Source organism: Polistes canadensis, unplaced genomic scaffold, assembly GCF_001313835.1.
Source record: "Polistes canadensis isolate GaletaPanama2010 unplaced genomic scaffold, ASM131383v1 scaffold_107, whole genome shotgun sequence".
Taxonomy (NCBI): domain Eukaryota; kingdom Metazoa; phylum Arthropoda; class Insecta; order Hymenoptera; family Vespidae; genus Polistes; species Polistes canadensis.
This window is the reverse complement of record NW_014569654.1, coordinates 1-22448: the sequence shown is the minus strand read 5'-3', so window position 1 is coordinate 22448 and position 22448 is coordinate 1. Positions and strand designations below refer to the sequence as shown.

At 26.7% G+C, this 22448-nt stretch overlaps 7 protein-coding genes across 12 annotated transcripts in view; 2 read left to right on the top strand and 5 right to left on the bottom strand.

Annotated features, from left to right (window-relative positions):
* LOC106787593 (centrosomin) overlaps positions 1-1049 on the bottom strand; it is a 19577-nt gene extending 18528 nt beyond the window's left edge. Inside the window, exon 1 of the mRNA XM_014750106.1 lies at positions 886-1049. Coding sequence (XP_014605592.1) covers positions 886-935 — 50 coding nt within the window. The 5' untranslated portion in view covers positions 936-1049. The remainder of the gene's footprint in view (positions 1-885) is intronic.
* Positions 362-3288, top strand: LOC106787597 (venom acid phosphatase Acph-1-like). 4 transcript variants are annotated; one of them, XM_014750117.1, is made up of 7 exons: positions 362-504; positions 1609-1655; positions 1758-1859; positions 1942-2207; positions 2288-2571; positions 2646-2851; positions 2960-3206. In XM_014750117.1, exons 3-7 carry the CDS (start codon positions 1836-1838, stop codon positions 3113-3115), a joined length of 936 nt encoding a protein of 311 aa, XP_014605603.1. In that variant the 5' UTR covers positions 362-504; positions 1609-1655; positions 1758-1835; the 3' UTR covers positions 3116-3206. The 4 variants fall into 4 exon arrangements, with proteins under 4 accessions (XP_014605603.1, XP_014605602.1, XP_014605600.1 ...); XM_014750116.1 differs by lacking the exon at positions 362-504 and adding an exon at positions 1110-1275; XM_014750115.1 differs by lacking the exon at positions 362-504 and adding an exon at positions 1312-1528.
* Positions 3289-3301: 13 nt separating this feature from the next.
* Positions 3302-5852, bottom strand: LOC106787595 (calponin homology domain-containing protein DDB_G0272472-like). The gene is made up of 2 exons (XM_014750108.1): positions 5690-5852; positions 3302-5422 (listed from the first exon to the last, which is right to left on the bottom strand). Exon 2 carries the CDS (start codon positions 5323-5325, stop codon positions 3349-3351), a length of 1977 nt encoding a protein of 658 aa, XP_014605594.1. The 5' UTR covers positions 5326-5422; positions 5690-5852; the 3' UTR covers positions 3302-3348.
* A 1283-nt stretch (positions 5853-7135) lies between these two features.
* On the bottom strand, positions 7136-11226 carry LOC106787610 (centrosome-associated zinc finger protein CP190). 2 transcript variants are annotated; one of them, XM_014750134.1, is made up of 5 exons: positions 11138-11226; positions 10012-10190; positions 9774-9913; positions 9445-9696; positions 7136-9350 (listed from the first exon to the last, which is right to left on the bottom strand). In XM_014750134.1, exons 2-5 carry the CDS (start codon positions 10177-10179, stop codon positions 7346-7348), a joined length of 2565 nt encoding a protein of 854 aa, XP_014605620.1. In that variant the 5' UTR covers positions 10180-10190; positions 11138-11226; the 3' UTR covers positions 7136-7345. The 2 variants fall into 2 exon arrangements, with proteins under 2 accessions (XP_014605620.1, XP_014605621.1); XM_014750135.1 differs by lacking the exon at positions 11138-11226 and adding an exon at positions 10789-11129.
* An 884-nt stretch (positions 11227-12110) lies between these two features.
* Positions 12111-14013, bottom strand: LOC106787584 (protein FRG1 homolog). Of its 2 annotated transcripts, none has more exons than XM_014750034.1 (6): positions 13574-14013; positions 13375-13436; positions 13209-13285; positions 12801-13093; positions 12518-12720; positions 12111-12422 (listed from the first exon to the last, which is right to left on the bottom strand). In XM_014750034.1, exons 2-6 carry the CDS (start codon positions 13431-13433, stop codon positions 12275-12277), a joined length of 780 nt encoding a protein of 259 aa, XP_014605520.1. In that variant the 5' UTR covers positions 13434-13436; positions 13574-14013; the 3' UTR covers positions 12111-12274. The 2 variants fall into 2 exon arrangements, with proteins under 2 accessions (XP_014605520.1, XP_014605521.1); XM_014750035.1 differs by having other exon boundaries at positions 13806-14013.
* Positions 14014-14282: 269 nt separating this feature from the next.
* LOC106787614 (chondroitin sulfate glucuronyltransferase) lies at positions 14283-18030 on the top strand. The gene is made up of 6 exons (XM_014750143.1): positions 14283-15278; positions 15373-15680; positions 15769-16359; positions 16433-16708; positions 16779-16962; positions 17151-18030. The coding sequence occupies exons 1-6, from the start codon at positions 14633-14635 to the stop codon at positions 17450-17452; spliced, it is 2307 nt and encodes a 768-aa protein (XP_014605629.1). The 5' UTR covers positions 14283-14632; the 3' UTR covers positions 17453-18030.
* Positions 18031-20167: 2137 nt separating this feature from the next.
* On the bottom strand, positions 20168-22020 carry LOC106787585 (ras-like protein 1). The gene is made up of 5 exons (XM_014750036.1): positions 21817-22020; positions 21092-21288; positions 20841-20984; positions 20525-20731; positions 20168-20398 (listed from the first exon to the last, which is right to left on the bottom strand). Exons 2-5 carry the CDS (start codon positions 21218-21220, stop codon positions 20294-20296), a joined length of 585 nt encoding a protein of 194 aa, XP_014605522.1. The 5' UTR covers positions 21221-21288; positions 21817-22020; the 3' UTR covers positions 20168-20293.
* Between the last annotated feature and the right edge of the window lie 428 nt (positions 22021-22448).

The following is a 22448-nucleotide window of genomic DNA, read 5'->3' as shown; positions in this document are numbered from 1 at the left end:
AAAGAAAGAAAAAAAGAGAAAAAGAAATTGAGAGAGAGAGAGAGAGAAGAATAAAACTCCTTAGAAGGAATCTCTTGAATTAGAAATAAAATAACAACAACAAAAAAAGAAATGATAAAACAATAATTCCAAATAAAATTATGGTCTAACTTATAAACACTATTCGCTTAAAGATATTAATATCGTTCAGAGGATCATATCTATATTTTAATAGCAACAAGTAGAAACCAGTATGCGAAGAGAATTTGTGGAAATTAATAAGAGTTTGTAAAGCGTTGTTTGGAATTACACAAGTTATTATTAATATTTATTGAAAGAAGAGTAGCATATTATAAAAAATGGTTTCAATAAAAATTCAATTGACATATATAGAATAGATTAAAAAATCACTGTAACGAAGACTGACCTATAACCTTTTCAAGATTGATAACAAGCTTTAATGTAAGCGATCAATGAATTCAAGATTTATTAGCTACAGAAGAGACCTTGTAAGCGAGTAATAATGTATGTGTCAATTTTAAGTTTTTATATCGGTCACACAAATATATTTATATATTAAATAAAATTGTCAGCGTATAGAAAATATTTTTTAATCTTCTAAGCATAACATGCTTTCTTTATCTTTCACTTCTTTTTTTATAATATATAAACAAATATTTTTTATCTAACAATTTTATTACCCTAAAAAATAATTTATTGTTGTATATTTTTCAATAATATAACATACTTTCCTGTTTTCTAATTAATGTCACATATATTACATATGCAACAAATAGTTTTATTAAATTTAAATGTCACATATTACTTGAAAAAGAAACAAGACTACACACATTCATACAATAAATGTTGACATAATAAAATAATTGAAAAACTATATCTACTCACGTATCAAAGTAATGCAGTATGGCAGCAGTGTCGTCGAGAATTTTATCCATTGTTTTGATACTTTTACATATGATTTCATGAAGAACTTTCAAATAAATATAGAACTTAAGTTTCTTAAACCGTCGGATTTTAAAACAATAGTTTACTGTGCGGTAGCTTATGCACAGACGCGGTAACAAAGATACTCACAGGGCTACCAATCTTAACAAAACTTCAAGTTCTACGAGAATTTATTTGCACAATTTTAAATATATAAATTCAAATATTTAATAAAATTTTGTAGAAATAAATTATTATACTATTTAACATAATTCTTTAAACAATCTTTATACGCCTAATAATGATTTAAATAGTTACTACACCTGACAGATATTGTCGTCCAATAAAATAGTAGGATTCAAAAAATTTATTGTGAAAATATCTTTACGTATCTTTGAGTAGTAGATATAAGATGTCTCAATAAAAAATGCTTATTTCGATTATCATCAAATCTAGTGATTAGATTGTATAATAGTATTTAATAATATATATCAGCAAGCTTATGGAATCCAGTCTTTTATATTTAAATGATGTTTTTCTAATAGAACTGGTTTCTCAAATCGATAGATTGACTTAGTACAATAGAATTAACATAAACGCAATTGTACGATCTAAATATGAACCTAATAAGAAATTTGTTTTATTTTATTAATATTATTATTATTAATATTTTAATAATTGTAGCAATATCTGACAGCGCAGAGGAAACAGAAATTAAGTTGGTGAATGTGGTAAGAAAACATTTTAAAGGAAACCATTTTTCTTTCTTAATTTTATTTTTTTGTATTACAAAAGAGTACAAGTTATATATACCTTTTTAATTATTTTTACAGATATTTAGACATGGAGATAGAACCCCGAATAAAGAATTATATCCATATGATCCATACAAAACATATGATTTTTATCCAATGGGTTTTGGAGAATTGACAAATGTTTATAGATCTATTTAATAACTACATGGTATTTTAAAAAATAAATTATTAAAAATATATAAATCTTTTTTATATATTTCAGAAAGGTAAAAAACGTGCTTATGAGCTAGGCAAATTTCTCAGATCCAGATATGGAAACTTCTTGAGTAAAATTTATACACCAGAGCTAATAACAGCTCGTACTACGGATTATTCTAGAACAAAAATGTCTTTAGAACTTGTTCTTGCTGGATTGTTTCCACCTATAAATATTCAAAAATGGAGCACTAATATCAATTGGCAACCAATCCCTTATACATATGTTCCAAGGATTGAAGATAATATCTTATTATCAATGGATTGTCCTTTGTATGTTTAACAAATGTAAACTTTTATGCAAACAAATTTGCAATTAATTTTTATAAAATATTACATTTGATTATTTATAGATATTCAGAGGAATATCAAAGAGTTTTAAAAACACCTGAAGTTATACAGAAGATGACTGAATTTAGTGAAATGAATGCCAATCTAACCAAATGGACTGGAAAACAAATAAGTAATCCTTTAGATATGTATTCTTTATATAATATTATTATGGCAGAATGGATGATGGATCTTCCCTTGCCTGGATGGGCCCTCTCTGTATTTCCAGATGGCCAACTCAAAGATGGCATCATTTATGCTTTCGAAGTTGCTAATTTAAATACTAAATTAAAAAGACTTTCTGGAGGTATATAAACATACATAATTGATATAAAAGTAAATTTGAAGATTAATACAAATTTATATTGATTTATATTCTAGGTCCATTGTTAACAAAAATGGTAGAAAATATGTTAGCTTCTAAAAATGGAAAACTAAAAGAAAAAAAGATCTACTTATACAGTGGTCATGAAACAAATATTAATAGCATGTTAAATGTTTTAAATGTGTATAAACCACATATTCCACAATTTTCCAGTGCCATTATATTAGAATTACTTCAAACTAATCAAACTTACTATGTTAAGGTGTGTAATTAAAAAATAATAAGACTAAAATATCTTATATCTCAGTACAATATTCATTTTACTTTTCAATTTATCTGATTAATCTAAACTTATTAATGTTATTTTTAGGTATTATATTATACAGGCATTCCACCAAAAGTGGTAGAACTTCAAATTCCTGATTGTCAAGTGTTATGTCCATTTGACAAATTTATGGATATAACTGCTTTTGTTCGTCCGTCCGACGAAGAAATAATGTGTCGCAAAACGCAAACAAATAAGTAATTTATTAGACATATACTACGAATTTATATAAAAATGATAAAGACTAATATATATATATACTTATATAATATATATGAAGAACTTATTGATCAAAAATCTTACGCATTATTCGTTTGTTATTTCTTTTACATAATTACATTTTTACAAAAAAATTGTTTTAATCCCCAAATGAATAATAAATTATAAATGGTTAATACATACGATTATGTAAAAAATCTACAAAGTTGATTTTCTTACTTTTTCTTATTTGACCATGCTGGACTTTGTGGTTTGGTTAAAGGTTTTGTAGACTTTATACGAATAAGTGGTTTATATACCGGCATTGGTCGAGCTTTTATTTCAGTTTGCTTTCGGAGTTTTGCTATTTCCATTTTTTCCTTAGCTTCCTTTTCTTCTTTTTCTTTTTTAAGTTTTTCTTCTAGTAAAGTTCTCTTTTCCTTTATCTTTTCTTCCAGTACATGTCGTTGCTTTTCTTTCCTTTCTATATTTGTTTTAACTACAGAAGATTTTGACTTGATTACTTTGCTTTGATTTAAAGTACTAGTATTTGTAACAAACGTATCAATATTAGGTTGCTTATTTTCTTTCTCGATACATTTTTTATTTATTTTTAATGTTTCCTGTTTGTTATTTCTTAAATTTGTATTAATTTGAATATTTTTACAAGAAATAGGTGCTAGTGGTTTTTTAATCTGATTTGCATCCTTTTTATTCTGACTATCTGGAATTTTCTTTTTCTCGATTTTATCTTTCATTGAATTAATAGTCTTCATTGGTTTATATGGAAGTGACGAATGCAAGTAAGCTGTACTAGTACTTTTACTTCTTTCTAATTGTTTAGTATCTTTCATTTTTTCGTTAATATTTGTGTTACTAGAAAAACTCTTAAATGTGTTTTTCTTTGTATTTGGTAATTTATTCATAACTCTTTGAGATTTGTTAAAATCTAATAATTTTAGATTAGGGACTGACTTTGATTTGGATTCTGATTGATCTAGCTTTAATTGCTTTTTCATTTTATCGCGATTTTCAAAACTGAAAGGTATTGGACACGTAATCTTTTTTTGTTTAGTGTGTATAGGAATATCAAAAAATAGAATTTTTTCTTTTTTAATTATAATTTCTGATCCGATATTACCTACGACTGTAGTAACCATTTTTTTGGATGCACTATTCTTTTGACTAAGTACTTTTTCTTCTTTGGAGAAAGAAGAGTACAATCTTGGAGTTTGTTTTACTTTAACTGTACTATCTGCATCTGAAACTTTAATATTTTTCTGCGTACTTTTATTATGTAAAACTGATGAAGAATCTGCAGAGTTAGATCGCAAAAATTTTGTTTTGTTTCGATCCTTTTCTACTTGCTTAGGTTTGGATTTTTCTTGATTAATTGTTACAACAGGTTTATTACGTGTGTTTACCTTTGGAATTGTATATTTGTTTACCAGAGAAGACTGTTGTTCCAAATTAGAAGATTTCAATTTCAAACTTTTGCTATTTAAATTTATTTTAGAACGATCATTTTTTAAGATATTATTTTCTGATATGGTACATTTCAAATGATCATCAGTTTTTGATGTTTTACCAACATCTTTCATAACTTTTTTCCATGAACTTGTGCCACGTTTAAACATATTAACACCGGACACGGATATATTGTTTATTTCTTCGACAAGTATATTACTTGTAGCGTCTTGCATTTCTTTATCAGTTGACTCTGAAAATAAATTCTCAATTTCACGAATCCTCACAGGTTTGAAAGTTTTCATTTTAACTGGCATTGGTTTTTTAAATACATCTTCTGTTGATGATACTTTAGTATCCTTTTTATCATTAATTAATTCTTCACAAAGCTGCACAGCTTTATTCAATATATTGTCATAACTTATTTGCTTCATAATTTTTGGTTTACTATTGTTATATGGTGAAGGATATATTATTTTTATCGGTGTATTCTTAATATTACTTATTTCTGTTTCTAAATTTTCAGTAGACACAGATTTGATGGAATATTCATTTAACGATTGCACTGATTTTCTGGGTGTTTCAATGATTTCTGACAACTCATTATCTGAATTAATATTTTCTTCAATTACTTTAGTACATAACTTAGGTTCATAAATTTCATGATTTTTTTCAAAATAATCATCAGATGGTACTTGTGGACTACATGTAAAATCTACCCACTGTGGAGCACAATAATTATCCATTGTATAAATTATTTTTATCAAACACAGTAATTATGAATCAATATAAATCCACTATAATAATTGTTGTTTAAAGACTATTCCGCATTGTATATAATATCTGGAATAGAAAATAAAAAATGTAGGATTACGCTTTCACATTTAATAAAATTTTTATAAACAGTAATGAACTTAAGATACATAAATAAATAACATAGAAAAATCAAAAACATACATAATGTTTCTACAATATACTTTATAAATTAAAATGCATATAAATAGACAATATTATAGCTATAAACATATGAAATAAACAAACAAATTCGTAATATAAACTAAGAATTATTAAATAGTAAATGAACGCTCTCTCTTATTGTGATTTACTTACCTTATATTAATATTTCCATAAACATAACATTATATATATTAAGTAAATATTAATAAACTTCTAAACTAATTAATATTGTATCAGATAAATTTATATGAAATACTTCTTCAAGTCTTAATAAACAATATTTTTTGAATTACCAAAGAAAATACTGACCGTTACATACATTCGTAAAACTCTCGTTTGAAATTAAGCATACATCACTAATATAATATAGAGGGAACATTTAATTCTTCAGCGCCATCTTGCAACATTGCACAATGAAACAAATATACCTTTTAAATTTTTTCTAATTACATTTATGTATGTAAACATTTATTCAAAACTTACTAATTGTATTTTCTTTCTAACTTTATTTACTAAATCTAGTCAATTTGTAAATATAAAAAATTAATAAAAATCTCAAAGACATGATGCAGTTGCGCAAATGGTAATTCAAATGATCGAAGACGATCTACATGTACTTTTTAATTTTATGGATTTTTCATAGCTTCTTTTTATAGATTTTTCCAAATTATTTTTAAAAAATTGGCATAATGAATACAATTTTATATATGGTTAGAAATAGAAAAATAAGAATCCTATTCTTCCAGAAAATTTATTAAATTTTGCATACATAAACACACATACACATACGCTCGTTCATCACATTCTGTGTAATTATATATTCATTTAACATTTTCATACGTTTCTTTTTACTATGTATAATAATTCATTCAGTTATAATCATAAATTGATATATAATTTGAGCTCTTAAATTCTAAAATCTATAGAAATGCATGTTAGATTGTAAAGTGAAACCAATTCTAAATTCTGTCCATAAGGAATATAAATTTCTTCAAATCAGATAAGAATATTACAATACAATATTATTCTCTTCTGCACCATTTTATTTATATACTTATCATCATCATGGTAATTACTATCATAATAACTCTTTTATTGTTTTCTTTTTATCATCATTAATATTTTTCATTCTTATAATTATATGGTTATAATGATTTCAATTATTATATAATTATTATATCTTTATTATCATTATCATTATTATCTTCATCATATCCTCATCATCTTCATAATCATCATCATCACCATCACCATTATCATCATAATCATCATCATCATCATCATCATCATCATCATCATCATCATCATCATCATCATCATAATCATCATCATCATCATAATCATCATCATCATCATCATCATCATAATCATCATCATCATCATAATCATCATCATCATCATCATCATCATCATACTCATAATCATCATAATCATCATCATCATCATCATTATTATTATTATTATTATAATTATAACTATAGTACCCTTATTATTTATAGTACTATTATTATTATTAAAGGAAAAAAATAGATATTAATTGTAAAACCCCCTGTAACATATTAAAAATGTTTTTGCTTTTAAATCAAATAAATTATAAGAATATGCATATTTGTTTCATTTTGAATGAGTACTCAATATATTTCTAAAATCTTTGATAAAATATTATAATCAATTCTTCTACTTATATAAAACTTTGTGATTATGTTAGTAATAACATAGTCGAAAATTTTACATCTAACGACTTGCAAAGCATATTTGTTATTTATATAAATGAATTAATAAAGAATATAAATTGCATCTTATTACTCATCATTCAATTGCATCTCTACTATACTCATCCCATTCAGTAGCAAAATCTCTTGTTTCAGGCGATTGTTGTTCGTTATTTTCTTTTTCGGTAACTTCTTCAATAACTTCATCATCTCCTTCCACATGCTCTTCTTCAATAATCATTACTTGCGATTCTTCTATTCTATTTCTATCTTCACTACATTGTTCCTCATCATATTCAACTATCTCAGTTTGCTCTTCAACATATTGAATACCGTCTTCCATTTGATGAACATTATTTTCATCTATAAGCTCAGATTGTACTTCTTGCACTTCTTCTTCTTCCATCACTGCCTCTTCCACCTCCTCAACAACTTCCTCAACTATTTCCTCCGGCTCCTGTGTAATTTCTATAGATTGATAATCACTATAGGTTTGTCTCTCTGTCTCATCATTATCGTGAATATACACGATCATTCCATCTTCCGTACCTTGCATTACGATTTGTTCATTTCCAGAAATATCCAATTGCTGAGGTTGTTGATGATGATCATTCCCATCCTGTTGTTGATAATTGTCATTATTGATCAACATGATCATTTGCTGACCTTCGAACTCATGAGCATGATAAGTTGTAGTTTGTGAAATATCAGTTATTTGCATTTCTGGTACCATGAAATCAGATTGATTCTCTACTTCTGGAGTTTCCGGAGATACGCTATCTCCAACTCCGAGCGATGTTGCTATCCCACTTGCTACGTGACTAAGAGCTTCTGCCTCCGAAGACGGTTCTAAAGAAATTGGAGGAGCAGGAGCTGGCGTTTCAGAATCTCGTAGATCCTTATGGAAACAGTCCATATGAACTTGCAAATTCGTAACACGTACGAAAGTTTTGCTACAGTGAGGACACCGATATCCTTTTTCTCTGCCTTCTACATGATTATTATGTCCAGTATTTATTTCATGTGTAGTGAGATCATTAGTATCTTTAAAAATTTGAGAGCACTGTAAACATTGAGCTATTTCAAAATTTGAAGGATGATTCAGGGGTGTAGGACGATGGTTATAACTTATTTGATGTTTCACGAGCAGAGTTTCAGAAAGAGCCACGTATGAGCATGCTTGACATTTAGGGAAACACATGCTTTTTGGTGGAGGCACGTTGTGTTTTGTGTAAAGATGATACATCAAAATATTTCTTTTTGTTGCTTTATAGCCACAATGCTCGCAAACTCTTGGATCGAACTTTTCCTCATGTACATCTTGCATGTGTCTTCTATACATATAATAATTTACGTACTCTTCTTCTAAATCACATTTGTTACATTTCCATGGTCCTGTTTCGCCATCTATGTTACCATTACACTTTGAGTCATTTTCATCACCATTACTGCTAGACATCAAGTGATCTGATTTCAATACAACGTAAGAAACTTTTGTTTTACAAGGAGTACTAGTTTCTGCAGATTTAGCTTCTTTCTGCATTATTTTTAAACGTATATTTTTGTTGTGTTTTATCAGATGAGGATATTTTTTAAGCACTTCTCTAATAATTTTTGCATGATTGTTAATAGCTTCATCCGTGTTTGTTTGACAAGATGATGATTTCTCTAAATTTTCTTTTTCTTCAAGATCGAATCTTACCCTTTTTGATGTTTGTTGTGTATCTTGAGATCGTTCAGATGTATTTGATATTGTCCAATCGTCATCTGAATTAATTTCTTTTGAATCTTTTTCATGTAACTGAGTGTCATCTTCTTCATCTTCCGTTGACTCATTCTTCATATCTCTATCAGGAGAGCATTTAGGTGAAGGTGATCTATCTCTTTTATATTTACCTGATGCTTGAACAATAGGTTTTGTATTATATGTGATATCATCAAACGAGGAAAAAACTCCAAGAGCAAATTCATCTGCTTCAGGTAAATCAAATCTGGATGGACCCGCAGTGATTTCTCTAGACTTTGGAGCTGAACCTCGCAATTCATAATTTGAAATTGGCATTGTGGGAGGTAATTCTAATTTTCTTTTCCATATTGGAAGCCTATGAGTTATAAAAAACAAATGTTTAATAAGATCCATCTGGAAATAGCACAATGTATAACTCATGTAAAAAGTAATCAAATTTTAGTACATACTTCCTCCCAGGTAATGGCTGAGCAGACAGTGTCGATGATGCACTTGTAGTTACTGTTCCTTCAGTTGGCAATGTTGTTGATTTTGAAATAATTGGAGTATTTGATTTTATTGGTCTATTTGCTTGTAATGCAGTTGTATTGAATTGTGCATCAAGCAGCTTAGTTAAAACTGTCATCTTCATTTTTTGTGCTGTTCGATACAACGCATGTTGTTCTGAATTCCAATATTCCAATTGTCCAGTATACATAAAACTATATAAAATTTTAATTGTAATCATTTCATAATTCTATGTATATATGTATAACAATGATTAAAATTATATTTTTACCTTATTATAGATTTAACACACTCATAAGGCATATCTGGTGGCATAATGATAACTCCATCAAAATTCTCATCTTTTTCTTTTAACTGACGTTCTAATAGCATAAAGTAATCTGTACATGTTGTGATTACTAAGCGATGTGCCTATAAATAATAAATATGTATATAATATTTTATAATAATATTTTTTAATTTGATAAAAATAATAATTAGTTATATATGATATAATTTGATAACAATACCTGTACAGTAATATCACTAGTTGGAAACTTAATTGTTAAATCAAGTAATTCTTCTTCAAAATAAAGTTGTTGAAGTCTCTGAAGAAAAAAAGTTCCCCAATTATCTACTTTCACCTGCTTCAACCCTCGTGAAGGGAGAGATTTGTCACGATTTGTTGATGTCTGCATTTTTCTATAATCTATACACAAAAATAATAAATTAATATTACAAAAATATTATAAATATAAATTCTTCTCATATACAAGGATAATATCTTTTTCTTCATAAAAATAAAATTTAATTAGAATTACAAAACTATGAAATTTATATGTCGCAGAGTACAAGTAGAAATCTTACAAACATTTTATTTAATCAGTATTAATAATTAATTGTAACTGTGTGGTATAGTATGGATGGAGTATATTTATTCAATATACAAAGACTATATTACCAATACGATATGTCGCTTAACACAGTCACCAACTACTATTATTATGCTTATGAACGTACTACTTGTACTATTAAATCTCTTTTATTCTCCTTCCTTTAAAAGATATAATATCTATGTGTATTGATATTGCGTATTGGAATTTTATATTATAAGCTATTATATTTTTAAAAATTACAATACTTTTCTTATCCCTCAAATATTTTTAATTGAATCTGAAAAATCCAGGCTGTAATTAACTGTTTATTTAGTTAGCTTTTATATACAAATTCTTGTAGATTTTTTTCTTAGTCTTCTATAAAACAAAAATAATTCAACTTATTATAAGCTGTAATACTTTACAACTCACCTTAATCAAGATTGATTATGATCTATATCTATAACCTTATTACCATTCAATTATCATTTCGAATAAATATTATTTACTATCTTAGATTTATATAAATAATATAAATAATAATAAAAATGTAGCGTGCAGTTGAAATCTAATGTTGTAAACGCACACGTATAAAAGATTAAAACATAAAAAAAATACGTCGGATTGTAGTAAGATCGTAAGGTAACATTTTGTAGGACGCCGTTCGAAACAGACGTAATGTATATATATTTATAAAAATTATAAAAAACACTTTGCAATATCACATACATAATGTAAATAGATAAATTGAAAAAAACGCCGTATTTCAAAGGACACATACCTATTCAGGAATAGCTTAATATTCGTTTAGCTCCATCTCTTAAAAATTACTTTGCGACATCATCAATGCCAAGTGATGAGCTCTCCCTCATAGATGGAGTTAACTGATCGAGAAAATAAATCAGTGGTATCAACCTTTAAATATAAAATTAAACAACTTTCTTATTTAGAATATTTCATTTTTACCCTAGCATGAAAATATTTGTCTAATACATTTTACAATAGATTATTATAATCATGCTAACTTAATCTATTCAGAGCAAATATTTTAAATTGAAAAGAAAATGGTTTTTAACTTCATTCATTTTATATCGACAGCGACTTAGCGAGAAAGAACAAATTGAAAAAACTGCAATTTTATTATAATAAATTGGAAAGATTTAATATAAAAAATAACTAAATCTATGCATATGCATCAGCATCCATGCAGAGACTAAATACAATATTATTATATAATTCATCTATTTACGCTATATTACACATCATACGTACATGTGTAAAAAATGTGTATTATAAATTAATTTTACAATCAAAAATATTTATATTTTTAATAAATATACGAATATATTTATATATATATTTGTACAACAATTTAACACATTCGCAACTGGCACTTGTTTGAATAAAATATTTAGCTGGATACCGTATATATAAAAACTTGAAATATAAAACATTAAAATAAGATTACATATTGCTAATAAAACATAGTATTACAATTTTATAATAATACTGCAAAGTAGTTGACTGTATGTGTTAATGTAAATATTGGGTTCCCCAAAAAGTTTGTGTCAATTTATATTTTTAATGTACATATATCTGAGCCATTTATTTTGAAAGTGATCTAACATAAGTCCATTTTTCATAAAAAGTTAAGCTATAATAGTATAAATAGCTAATTTCAAGTGGTATATGTTACTATAGTTAATAATAAACTGACAAATGGATTTAGGCTATTTTAAAAATAAACGACTCACTTATTTTAAAATTGACACAAATTTATCGAATAACTTAATGGTGTAAATATTGAATTGCCTAACTAAATATTATATTACAATTTTAATGTAAACATATATATATACTAACAGAGATATGTATCCAAGCAACCCAATAATATATTACTATTTTAATACAAATAATCTTATTTACAGTAACGATCAGCTTTCATTTTACTTCTTCGATCTAATAAAGTTTCATGTAAATTTCCTTCCGTTTTAGCTTTTTCTAAGGCAGATCGATCTTCTTTATTTATCCTTAGTTTCTTATCTTGAAATTTTTGAAATTTACGTCTGTAACAAATAACACACACACACAAACACATCTTTTTACTAACATTTATATAGATATATTAATTATATGAAAATTAAAATGTCATTATGCTTACACATAGTTTACTTCTACGTCAGCTAACGAACCAACTTCTTCTTTTGGAATATCTTTATTAGGTTTATTGTCACGTTCTATAATACTTCTTATAGTAACATATTCTGATAAACCTGCTATTTTACTTTGGCAAATAACGTCATCTTCGTCGGTTATAGAAATGAAGTTTCCCATCGTATTACTTAATATAGCAAGTTTATCGCTCTAAAAAAAATTCATAATTAATAATATGTTACATATTGAAATAAAAGTTTATTTGTGTGATCATTTGTCAAGAAACTTACTTCAAAAATTGGTTCCCATTGTTCAATTGCACCTACTGCATCACTACGTCCCACAACAACACCATTTTTGTCAACGCCAAGATATTTACCATAACCAGACTTTAACGCTATTAAATTGTCGCTTATACGAAATGCTGTTAAAATTTCTTCAGGACTAGGGCCTTCGCCATCTGCGTGAGGAGCACCGAGCGTAAAAAGCCCATTATCAAGAGCCTTTATGTAGGTTTGTTTTCCAAACTCGATGGCTACTGTACCCGTTATCTCTTTGACACTATTGGTCTTCCACCAACCACCTGTTAAAAGAGAAATTAAATCTTTTTAAATATACTTATATCTTTGATATAGTGTGTAACAAACTAGTGACAATAATAATTAAAAATATAATAAACAAATAACGTATATACATACCATGAAGCTTGATATCTTCATTATCAATAGTGACGCTTTCTCTGGTTTCTTGTTTCTTAGATTTTCGTTTCCTTGATCTGAAAATACATCAATTAATTATTAAATCGAATTTTTCTACTGATAATTATTAATATAAAAGTAATCGAACAATTTTTGTATATAATACCTTATTTTTTCTCCCTTCAAAACAAGTTTTCCAGTTCTTACTCTCTCGTATTCCGCCATTTTCTATCAAAACAAAATAATTTCACAAGTATGTATAAATATTTATATATATATATATATACAAATATCTGAGCACTAAATAATTATAAAACACTTGTAACAATCATGTAATAACTCAATTGCACTAATTTTTAACAAACTTTTTCATAACTAAATTCGTGACTTATGCAGCATTCTGAACATAAATGCGTTTATAATTGTTCATTTATAATTTGTTCCCGCATGGAGAAGAAACGTGTGCAGTCTGATTGGTTAAAACGACCAACCTCCCACTCCGTTTCGATTCTACCAATTAATATTTTTTTTATAAGTAGAAAATCCACACAGTAACACAATTTATTTATTATAATGTTAATATGCTGTAATAGTTACGTAAATGTTTATTGTCAAAAGAATTCAAGCTTCTCAAAACATTCGATACTTTCAAAACTTTCAAGATTTTTAAGAATTGGTCAATTTAATATTACTCGAAGTGACGCCATTACTAATTCTATTTTGACATTTCGGAAAACAAGCGGGAAAAGGATTGTACATGAGCCTAGACGAGTCTACACGAGCTTCCACGAATTCGCACGAATTTGCTCGAACTGTAAAAGCTAATACAGTGTGTGTATCACACAATTAAGGCTTTTTACTCTATTTTATCACTACCATTATCATAAATTATATGAACATTATGATTGAAATATGTCAAGAAATTAGGATGAAATAGAAAAATCATAACATTTAGTATTTAATTAAAATTTTTATATATATATAGCACAGAAATTTTTGCTACTTTCTGAATTAAACCGTAGTTCAAAACTATCAGATACCTAAAGAAATGCTATATNTTAATTCATGAGCAAATCAGTCAAGAACCAGCAAAAATACAAGTGCCTATAATCTAAATCTTCTAAAAAGAAAATTTAATAGAAATTGTTTTATCTCAAATTAAAAGAATGAATGTGGTGTATAGAAACATACATATTTTTTCTTAAGATTTTATTTAATGAAAATAAACTGATATTATACGAGATATATTACTCTTTTAGTAATAATTATTAAAATATTATATCTTAAGAATGATAATTAATATTTGATAATATTATAACACATATGTCCTTTATGTATGGACAATATTAATGTAAATGATCAGATTTATTTACTATACTAATAGAATAATCAAAGTGATTATTGATTAATATAAGATTGTCATAATGAATCCATTATTCAAGATCCTCTTTTTAAACTGTTGGGGCAATATTTATTTGATCATTGGAATATGTATGGGCTTAAGTCTTAGTTTGTTTTTGGTACCAGTTAATGATTTTGAAAATGAAGAGAAAGTAGAATACGTATCTCAATTATCACATACACATGAGGCTAGTGATGAATATGAACCTAAAGTAAATATAGCTAATAAACCATTGCAAGCACGAAAGATACCAAAAATGTTTACACGTCCAAGGTATTATTCTACAGAACTTGGAATTAAAGAGAAGCTCTTTGTAGGAATAATAACTAGCCGAATGTATTTATATAGTAGAGATATTGCAATAAATAAGACAATTGCACATTTAGTTGACAAAGTGCGTTATTTTATCTCAATACCAGAAGGTGTTAAACCTAATGTATCTCTTCCTGGTATAGTAGGCTTTACAGATACCAGAAGTATTTTAAAACCATTTCATGTTATGAAATACATTACTGATAATTATTTAGAAGACTATGACTATTATTTTTTAATTAAAGATGTAAGTTATATTAATGCTAGAAAATTGGTTGACTTCGTATCTAAAATTAGCGTGAGTCAAAATGTTCATGTGGGTATACCAATCGATACACAAGCCTATTGTTCTTTAGGTAAAGTATAAAGTTTATTCTTTATGTAATAAAATAATATACATATATATATATATATATATATATATATAAATGAGACTATTATGATTTCCAGATTCTGGTATTCTTTTGAGTAACTCTATAATTCAAGAAATTAAAACTAATTTAGATTGGTGTGTACAAAATACATACTCAGATATAGATGATATTAATTTTGGACGTTGCATTGTGCATTCTTCGTCACTTCCTTGTACAAGCCTAATGCAAGGACAAACATTCTTATCAACGAAGTTAAATTCTACATTTAACTTTGAACAAGAGTTATCAAAATTACTTCTGCGAGAAAATTTTTTAAATTCACTTACTATTCATCCTATTTATGATCATCTCAATTTCTACCGTTTTCATATGTACATAACGGCGGTAAGAATGTTATTAATAAATTAACACATCATATACATAAATTAATTTTTGGAACAAATACATGAAAAAGAGAGACACTTTCTTTCAGATGAAATCTATTGATGGTCAGCGAAAGATCTTTGATTTGCGTAATGCTATTTTACAAACTAAGCATTTAACACCAGAGCATGAACATAATATATCATGGCCTATTGGTAATCAACCAGGAAATAAACCTTTAACACGTTTCGATGTTTTACACTGGGCATACTTCAATGAAACGCATACCTTTTTTGAGACTGACTTTTTAAATATACGAAAGTTAAAAGCAGATGCTAAATTCGATATAGATCATATAATAAATACAATTACTAGTAAAATAATTATGGAAAATAATCAAAGGCTAGTGTTCAAAAAATTGATAAATGGCTATAAAAAGTTTGATGCGTCTAGAGGAATGGATTATATTTTTGATCTTTCTTTTATTGAAGTAGCTACTGGGAAAGAATTATATAAGAGAGTAGAAGTATGCAAAACATTAGGAAGAGTTGAAGTTATATCAGTTCCGTATGTAACAGAAAATACAAGGATTAATATGATATTAATTGTTAATATAAACAACAAGGAGGATGCATTGAGTTTTATAGAATATTATGAAGAGAGTTGTATGCAAAAGAAATATAAGACTTTTCTTATGCTTGTAAGTATTATTTGAATATTTATTAATAACTTTTTAAAGAATCAATAAATAAATAAGTTTACAAATTTTGCAGGTTCTTTTATACAACGTTGAATCACCATCAAAAGGGCAAGCAGATATATTTTATGGTATTAAAAAATATGCTTTAATGCTTTCAGAGAAATATAAAAAGGACCAGTCAAAGGTTACATGGCATTCAGTTCGTTTACCAATCGTTATAAATGATATTGAAATAGATCCAATGCTTAAAATTGCTGTCACAGATTTATGTATTAAAAAGTTTTCCCCTGAAAGTTTAATTCTCTTTGTAGAAATTGGTATGGATTTGAAATTAGATTATTTAAATAGGGTATGTAAAAACAAAACAGAATGATATAACAATTATGAAAATATTACATTTTCATATATTCATTTTGTAGGTTCGTATGAATACTATAAATCAATATCAAATATTTAGTCCAATTCCATTTGTTGCTTATCATCCTGATATAATATATACTGATGCTAATAAACACACTGAAGTGGATATTAATCATAATTATGGAAGATATGATGAATATAATTATAATAATATTGCGTTTTATGTTAAAGATTACATTGCAAGTATGTTATAAAATATGTGTACGGGGTTGAAAAGTTTTGAGTCTAACATAAAAACAATTTTTTTCTCGTTCAAGCTCACTTTTATTTTTCGATATAGTTTCAAAACTTTTCAACCCACCCTCGTATCTCATTTAGTATTAGCTTTAAAATAATTATTGTATGCAAAATGTTCTTCTATTATGTTTCAGTGAGAAAAGCTGTTGAAACGAGTATTCCATTAGCTCGTTCTGATAAAGATATTGTTACTCTTTTAGAGTTTTCAAAGCATAATCCAATTACTTCTATATTTGACATGTTTGTGTCTTTTACTGACATACATATACTACGTGCAGTAGAACCAGCATTGAAAATCAAATATAAAGATATACGATGTAATAGTACTTTTAATCATGATACTTACACAACATGTGTTAAGCAAAAAAATATTCATTTAGGTCAACGCAGTCAACTTGCTAAACTTATATTGGATTACAAAAAGGATCGAAATTAATTTTGTTATCATATTTAATTGTTATCACAGTTGCATTTTGTGAATAAATATATTATGTACCTACATAGGAAATATATTAAGATTCAAGAATCTTTGTTACTTTTAGTTGATTTTCATGGTTCTACTGCTTTTTTCTCTATATTACTCAATATTATTGTTTGTATAGGTAAAGATTTAGTTGATGTATAAAAATCTTGTTTGAAATTTATCTTGAATTTAAAACATAAAGTTTTAAAGATTTATAAGGTTGAAACTATTATGTTTACATCTAAAATGTGTATTACACTTGAAATAAGATAGAGTAATTAACTTGATATATGACACATGTTGATATTGCCAAAGTTAGAACTATACAATGAATATTATATTCATTATATTTTTATTCAAAAGAATGTATTTTTTATATAAAGTTTTATTCAGAATAAATGAAATTACATAATAATAGTTATGCTGTGTGTAATTGTACACTTACATATTTTTTAATATTTGAAGAGATTAAGATTAATATTACAAATTGCATCTTTTGTGCATATATGCAACCATCGCAATCACTCACACATGCTTACATGTAACACACATGCACACATTTACTCAGATTGTACATATAAATTTTAAAGCCAGTTTCACCCTTGATTGTTAAATGTGTCCCTCATCACAGTCGCTGATGTAACTCAACATATATAATACGATCTTATTTAATTTCCTTTTATTTATAACATCGCATTATAATTTGTAGAGTCCTAATACTTACCGTGTTCTTCAAAGAAACATATCCGTGCATCTTAGTTCAATCTACTTCAATAAATTTAAATTGAAAGTTTATTGGAACTAAATTATATTGGAACACGATAATGCATGTCTTTCCTTACAACTTTTAGATAACATAAGAGTATATACATAAAAAAAAAAATAAAAAGAATATATATATAATAATAATAATAATCTCTAATAAAGCGTCGCTTATGTGTTATTTATCGAGTATTTCTAAAAAGATTACTAATTTTATTACAATAACTAAATTACAATCATAATAACCATCCATATTGCGTCGCAAATTTGTCTAAAAATCATATATTCTAATTAATATAGGATTCCCTTATATACAATATATTATTGTAATATAGAGAATAATACAAAGATATTAAAATAATGTATACTAATGTTGAATAATTGCGCTTCATCATTTTTAACTGTAAAGTCAAACTTACTAGTTCTATATTAAGGCAGTAATTATTTTTGGAACTGAATTTGTGCATGCGCTTGTACGAGTTCAGGTGTACCTAATGATGATTAATTATAAATGATATATTGATATGTGATAATGATGATAATCTTGTTATAAATTCGTTTGTTTTAATGGAAAATAACCAAATATTTAAAAGTTAAAAATGTAATTTTAACGAAACTGTTATTTACAAATTAGTTGAATTTACTTCTAGCTGCAACAAGCACATTTGTAGATTTTTAAATATGTAATTTTTATATTACACAATTATTTTTAAGAAAATTAATTATGATGATTTTGTTCAATGTTTTTATGCTATTGTTAGGTACACCTTCTTAGTACAAGATATGTAAAATGTTTGTACCGTTTATTTGTACAAAGGTGGTTCAAGCAATCAAAATGGAATTAAGTATTATGTATTTTCAATTCAGATAAGGTAGCAGAAAGTAATCTTTGTTTAACGATTTTCCCACGAAACCTTCACTCTACAACATTCTTTTATTACTTTATATATTCTTTTGATATGTTTCATTTATTTTTACAATTATGCTCGATTACATATTAAAACAAATGATTTTAAAAAATTTTTATTACTAAAAAGTGATGTGAATTTAATATATATATATATATATATTTTTATCATATTATAAAATCATATTAGAGAAAAAGTAACATAGAAATAATATTTTAATACTTAGTTGTTTTTCCACATTTCTCATTCTTACAAATAATTAATTTACTATTGTAATTATGAACCACCAATGTACCAAATTTCTCCATTTTACGTAAGTGGAGTGTTTACAAATTCTATCTCAAATATATTCATAATTTACTCTTACTTGCTATTTTAAAATGTTATACAAAATCACAGTAATATACATCTATATATATATAACAATATTATGTTGCCCGAGCACCAAATTAATTTAATTAGGTTTGTGATTCTCTGCAATCTTAAGTGAATTTTAACATTTATATTAAAACAAATATATAAATAACATTAAAATTAATAATTAATAAAATCTTGATACTTGATTTGCAAAATTACATTAAATGTACGGAAGTTTATTAAAGTAAAAATGGAAGAAATATTTTCTACCATACGTATATATTGAATTATTAATGCAAATCATAACATAAGCTTGACTTCTGCATATCAGATATTCTCACATAGTATTAGTTTTCACGATGTATGTGTAATTAAAAAACAGTTCGAATCAATAAATAAATATTTCATTACAAAAATTAACATATGTGTCATAATTATTGATTGCAGATTAGAAAAGATTGCAGCAGATTTAGACATTTTAACAATCAAGGGTTCTGCTCCTTTAATTCATAAAATGTTCAATGATGCGTGTCAGACCATTATATAAGCAATATTGTTTCACAAATTGTAATCACGTGAGTAAGCATCCTTGTAATATACTATACTATGTATTAAATATGTTGTTCTTTTTCAAGGTATATAGAAAAACTGTTTTTTTTTCAAGGTTAATTATGATATTCTATAAAGGAAGCTGCAAAAATTTATGTAAAGTGAATATACTCTAGGATTTTACATTTTATTCTTTCGTTGATCTGTTGAGTGAAAAAAATTAATTTTAGCAAATAGTTTAAAGGAGACAACATCGATGCCTCCTGCGCCCAGAATTACCAACTCTCATACGTTTTCTTTTTTCTTTACCTCTGTGTTCTTTATCTTTTCGTATTTCTCTTACCTAAAATGTACCAATGATCTTCATAAATATGTATTACTTTAATATATATAATTATGAGTTTATGACACTTTGGTAGCACGCAATATCATATTCCAATATTTTCAATATTTATAATAATTAACTCACCAGAGTATAAAAAGCATCATCTACACCCATTCTAGTTTTTGCAGAAGTTTCAACAAATGGTACTCCATATTGGCGTGCAACTTCTCTTGCTTGTGTCATATTTACTGCCCAAGATTGTTGAAGATCGCACTTATTTCCAACTAATACCATTGGTACTTCTTCTGCATCTTTTACTCTTTTTATTTGTTCTCTATACGTACCTATATCCTTTAAGGATAAAAATAACATATGACTAGCATTTGTACGTCATGTCATGATTAATATCTTATATTATGATTTTCGTCTTTATACATAGAATACAATGTGGAATACATACCTCAAAGCTTTTTGCAGAATTAACAGCAAATACTAATAAAAACCCTTCACCAGTCCTCATATATTGATCTCTCATTGCACTATATTCTTCTTGGCCAGCTGTGTCTAATATATCTAAAAGGCACGTTTCTCCATCAATAACAACCTGTTTAACAAAATATTTATCATTAATAAAACAGCTTTCGAACTACATTAATGGTTGACCATATAAGTAAATCGTAGTGTTTTATTAACGAGTTAAATTAAACTTACTTGTTTCCTATAAGAGTCTTCAATGGTAGGGTCATACTCATCTACAAAGTGATTTTGTATAAGTTGAATAGTTAATGCGGATTTTCCAACGCCACCAGCTCCTACCACTACGAGCTTATATTCCGTCATAATACCAGTTCTTGTTTTAACGTAAACTGGTACATCCAATGGAAAACTTTAGTTACTTCTTAAAATATCTATAAATCATATAATTAATATGTAAATATTATTTTCTATAAATTATTATATAGTATATAATAATTTTCATTTAATTCTCGTCCAAAATTTTTACTTTCTTCAGATGTTTAAAACACACACATTTATAAGTTTAATTAATTTATTATTAGGATTAAATATATATTGAATAAATATAAAATAAATATTCTATAGTACGTAAAATGATTTATTTCTTGTTAATATTCTTAGAGTCGGATATGATAATAAATAATAAATAATATAGTTTCTTGAATGGGAGGATATAAACAAATGATTAAATAGACAAAAGCTAAGATACATATATATATATACATAAATATATATATATAAAGCGCCAAAAAAGACTGTAATAAAGAACTAACGCAATGAAAGAATAATTTACTGAAATAATACAATTTATTAACCAATAGTAATTTAAAGCAGTCAGGGTGCGATAAGCAGATACGAGAGAAGAAAAAAAGAAGTAAAATTGCAATGTAAAATATTTTTTTTATTTCACGTACACTCACCAAATTTATGAAATTTAATCCTAACACTGATTAAATGATCACCTTCTAGGTTTATACGTTAATTATTAATCATTTATTGTTATTTATCATGGGCAAGTACTATACACCCATTGAACAGAGTAAGATGCCATAAGATGTTATGCAGCCACGCCAACGTACTTAACTATTCACAGAGGAAAGATCAGATATATTGTTACGTCCCGGCAGATCATGGCTTCGAAATCAGTGTGTAAGAAAATAGAGTTCTCTATCGGTAAAATCAATCTCGCTCTTAGCTCAGTGTCAAAGAATACAGAAGTACATAGAAGTTCACAAGTCCACTTTTCGCGTAACCACAATCATCTTAGTTAGTACCCTGACTATCAGTGGGCGAGAGTAGGTACTTAACGCGATGACGATACAATACTATTAAAGAATATTGTAGCGGCAAGAATCAGGAACTAGAATATTATTGGTTCGAACTCTGACCACTACTACTATTTTTATGTAACATTTATTTAATTTATAAACTATTACAGAACAAAACGAAAACAAGAACAAAAACGGATAACAAAAATGCGTTGAGGATTAATACGTTGTGGAGCGAATAAGTGCAACTTCTTGACTAACTAATTTATTTTCTAACAACGAAA

Coding starts and splice junctions, on each gene's coding strand:
- LOC106787610 (XM_014750134.1), bottom strand. CDS start 10,179: ATGCAGACATCAACAAATCGTGACAAATCTCTCCCTTCACGAGGGTTG. Junction 9,914..10,011: donor CTAGTGATATTACTGTACAG/GTATTGTTATCA, acceptor TATTATTTATAG/GCACATCGCTTAGTAATCAC. Junction 9,697..9,773: donor TGTGTTAAATCTATAATAAG/GTAAAAATATAA, acceptor AATTTTATATAG/TTTTATGTATACTGGACAAT.
- LOC106787585 (XM_014750036.1), bottom strand. CDS start 21,220: ATGACGGAATATAAGCTCGTAGTGGTAGGAGCTGGTGGCGTTGGAAAA. Junction 20,732..20,840: donor ATTCTGCAAAAAGCTTTGAG/GTATGTATTCCA, acceptor TTATCCTTAAAG/GATATAGGTACGTATAGAGA. Junction 20,399..20,524: donor ATGATGCTTTTTATACTCTG/GTGAGTTAATTA, acceptor GGTACATTTTAG/GTAAGAGAAATACGAAAAGA.
- LOC106787584 (XM_014750034.1), bottom strand. CDS start 13,433: ATGGCGGAATACGAGAGAGTAAGAACTGGAAAACTTGTTTTGAAGGGA. Junction 13,094..13,208: donor TGAAGATATCAAGCTTCATG/GTATGTATATAC, acceptor CTCTTTTAACAG/GTGGTTGGTGGAAGACCAAT. Junction 12,423..12,517: donor GACGTAGAAGTAAACTATGT/GTAAGCATAATG, acceptor TATTTGTTACAG/ACGTAAATTTCAAAAATTTC.
- LOC106787614 (XM_014750143.1), top strand. CDS start 14,633: ATGAATCCATTATTCAAGATCCTCTTTTTAAACTGTTGGGGCAATATT. Junction 15,681..15,768: donor TTCATATGTACATAACGGCG/GTAAGAATGTTA, acceptor ACTTTCTTTCAG/ATGAAATCTATTGATGGTCA. Junction 16,709..16,778: donor AATTAGATTATTTAAATAGG/GTATGTAAAAAC, acceptor TTCATTTTGTAG/GTTCGTATGAATACTATAAA.
- LOC106787597 (XM_014750114.1), top strand. CDS start 1,542: ATGAACCTAATAAGAAATTTGTTTTATTTTATTAATATTATTATTATT. Junction 1,656..1,757: donor AAATTAAGTTGGTGAATGTG/GTAAGAAAACAT, acceptor TTATTTTTACAG/ATATTTAGACATGGAGATAG. Junction 1,860..1,941: donor GTTTTGGAGAATTGACAAAT/GTTTATAGATCT, acceptor TATATATTTCAG/AAAGGTAAAAAACGTGCTTA.
- LOC106787595 (XM_014750108.1), bottom strand. CDS start 5,325: ATGGATAATTATTGTGCTCCACAGTGGGTAGATTTTACATGTAGTCCA.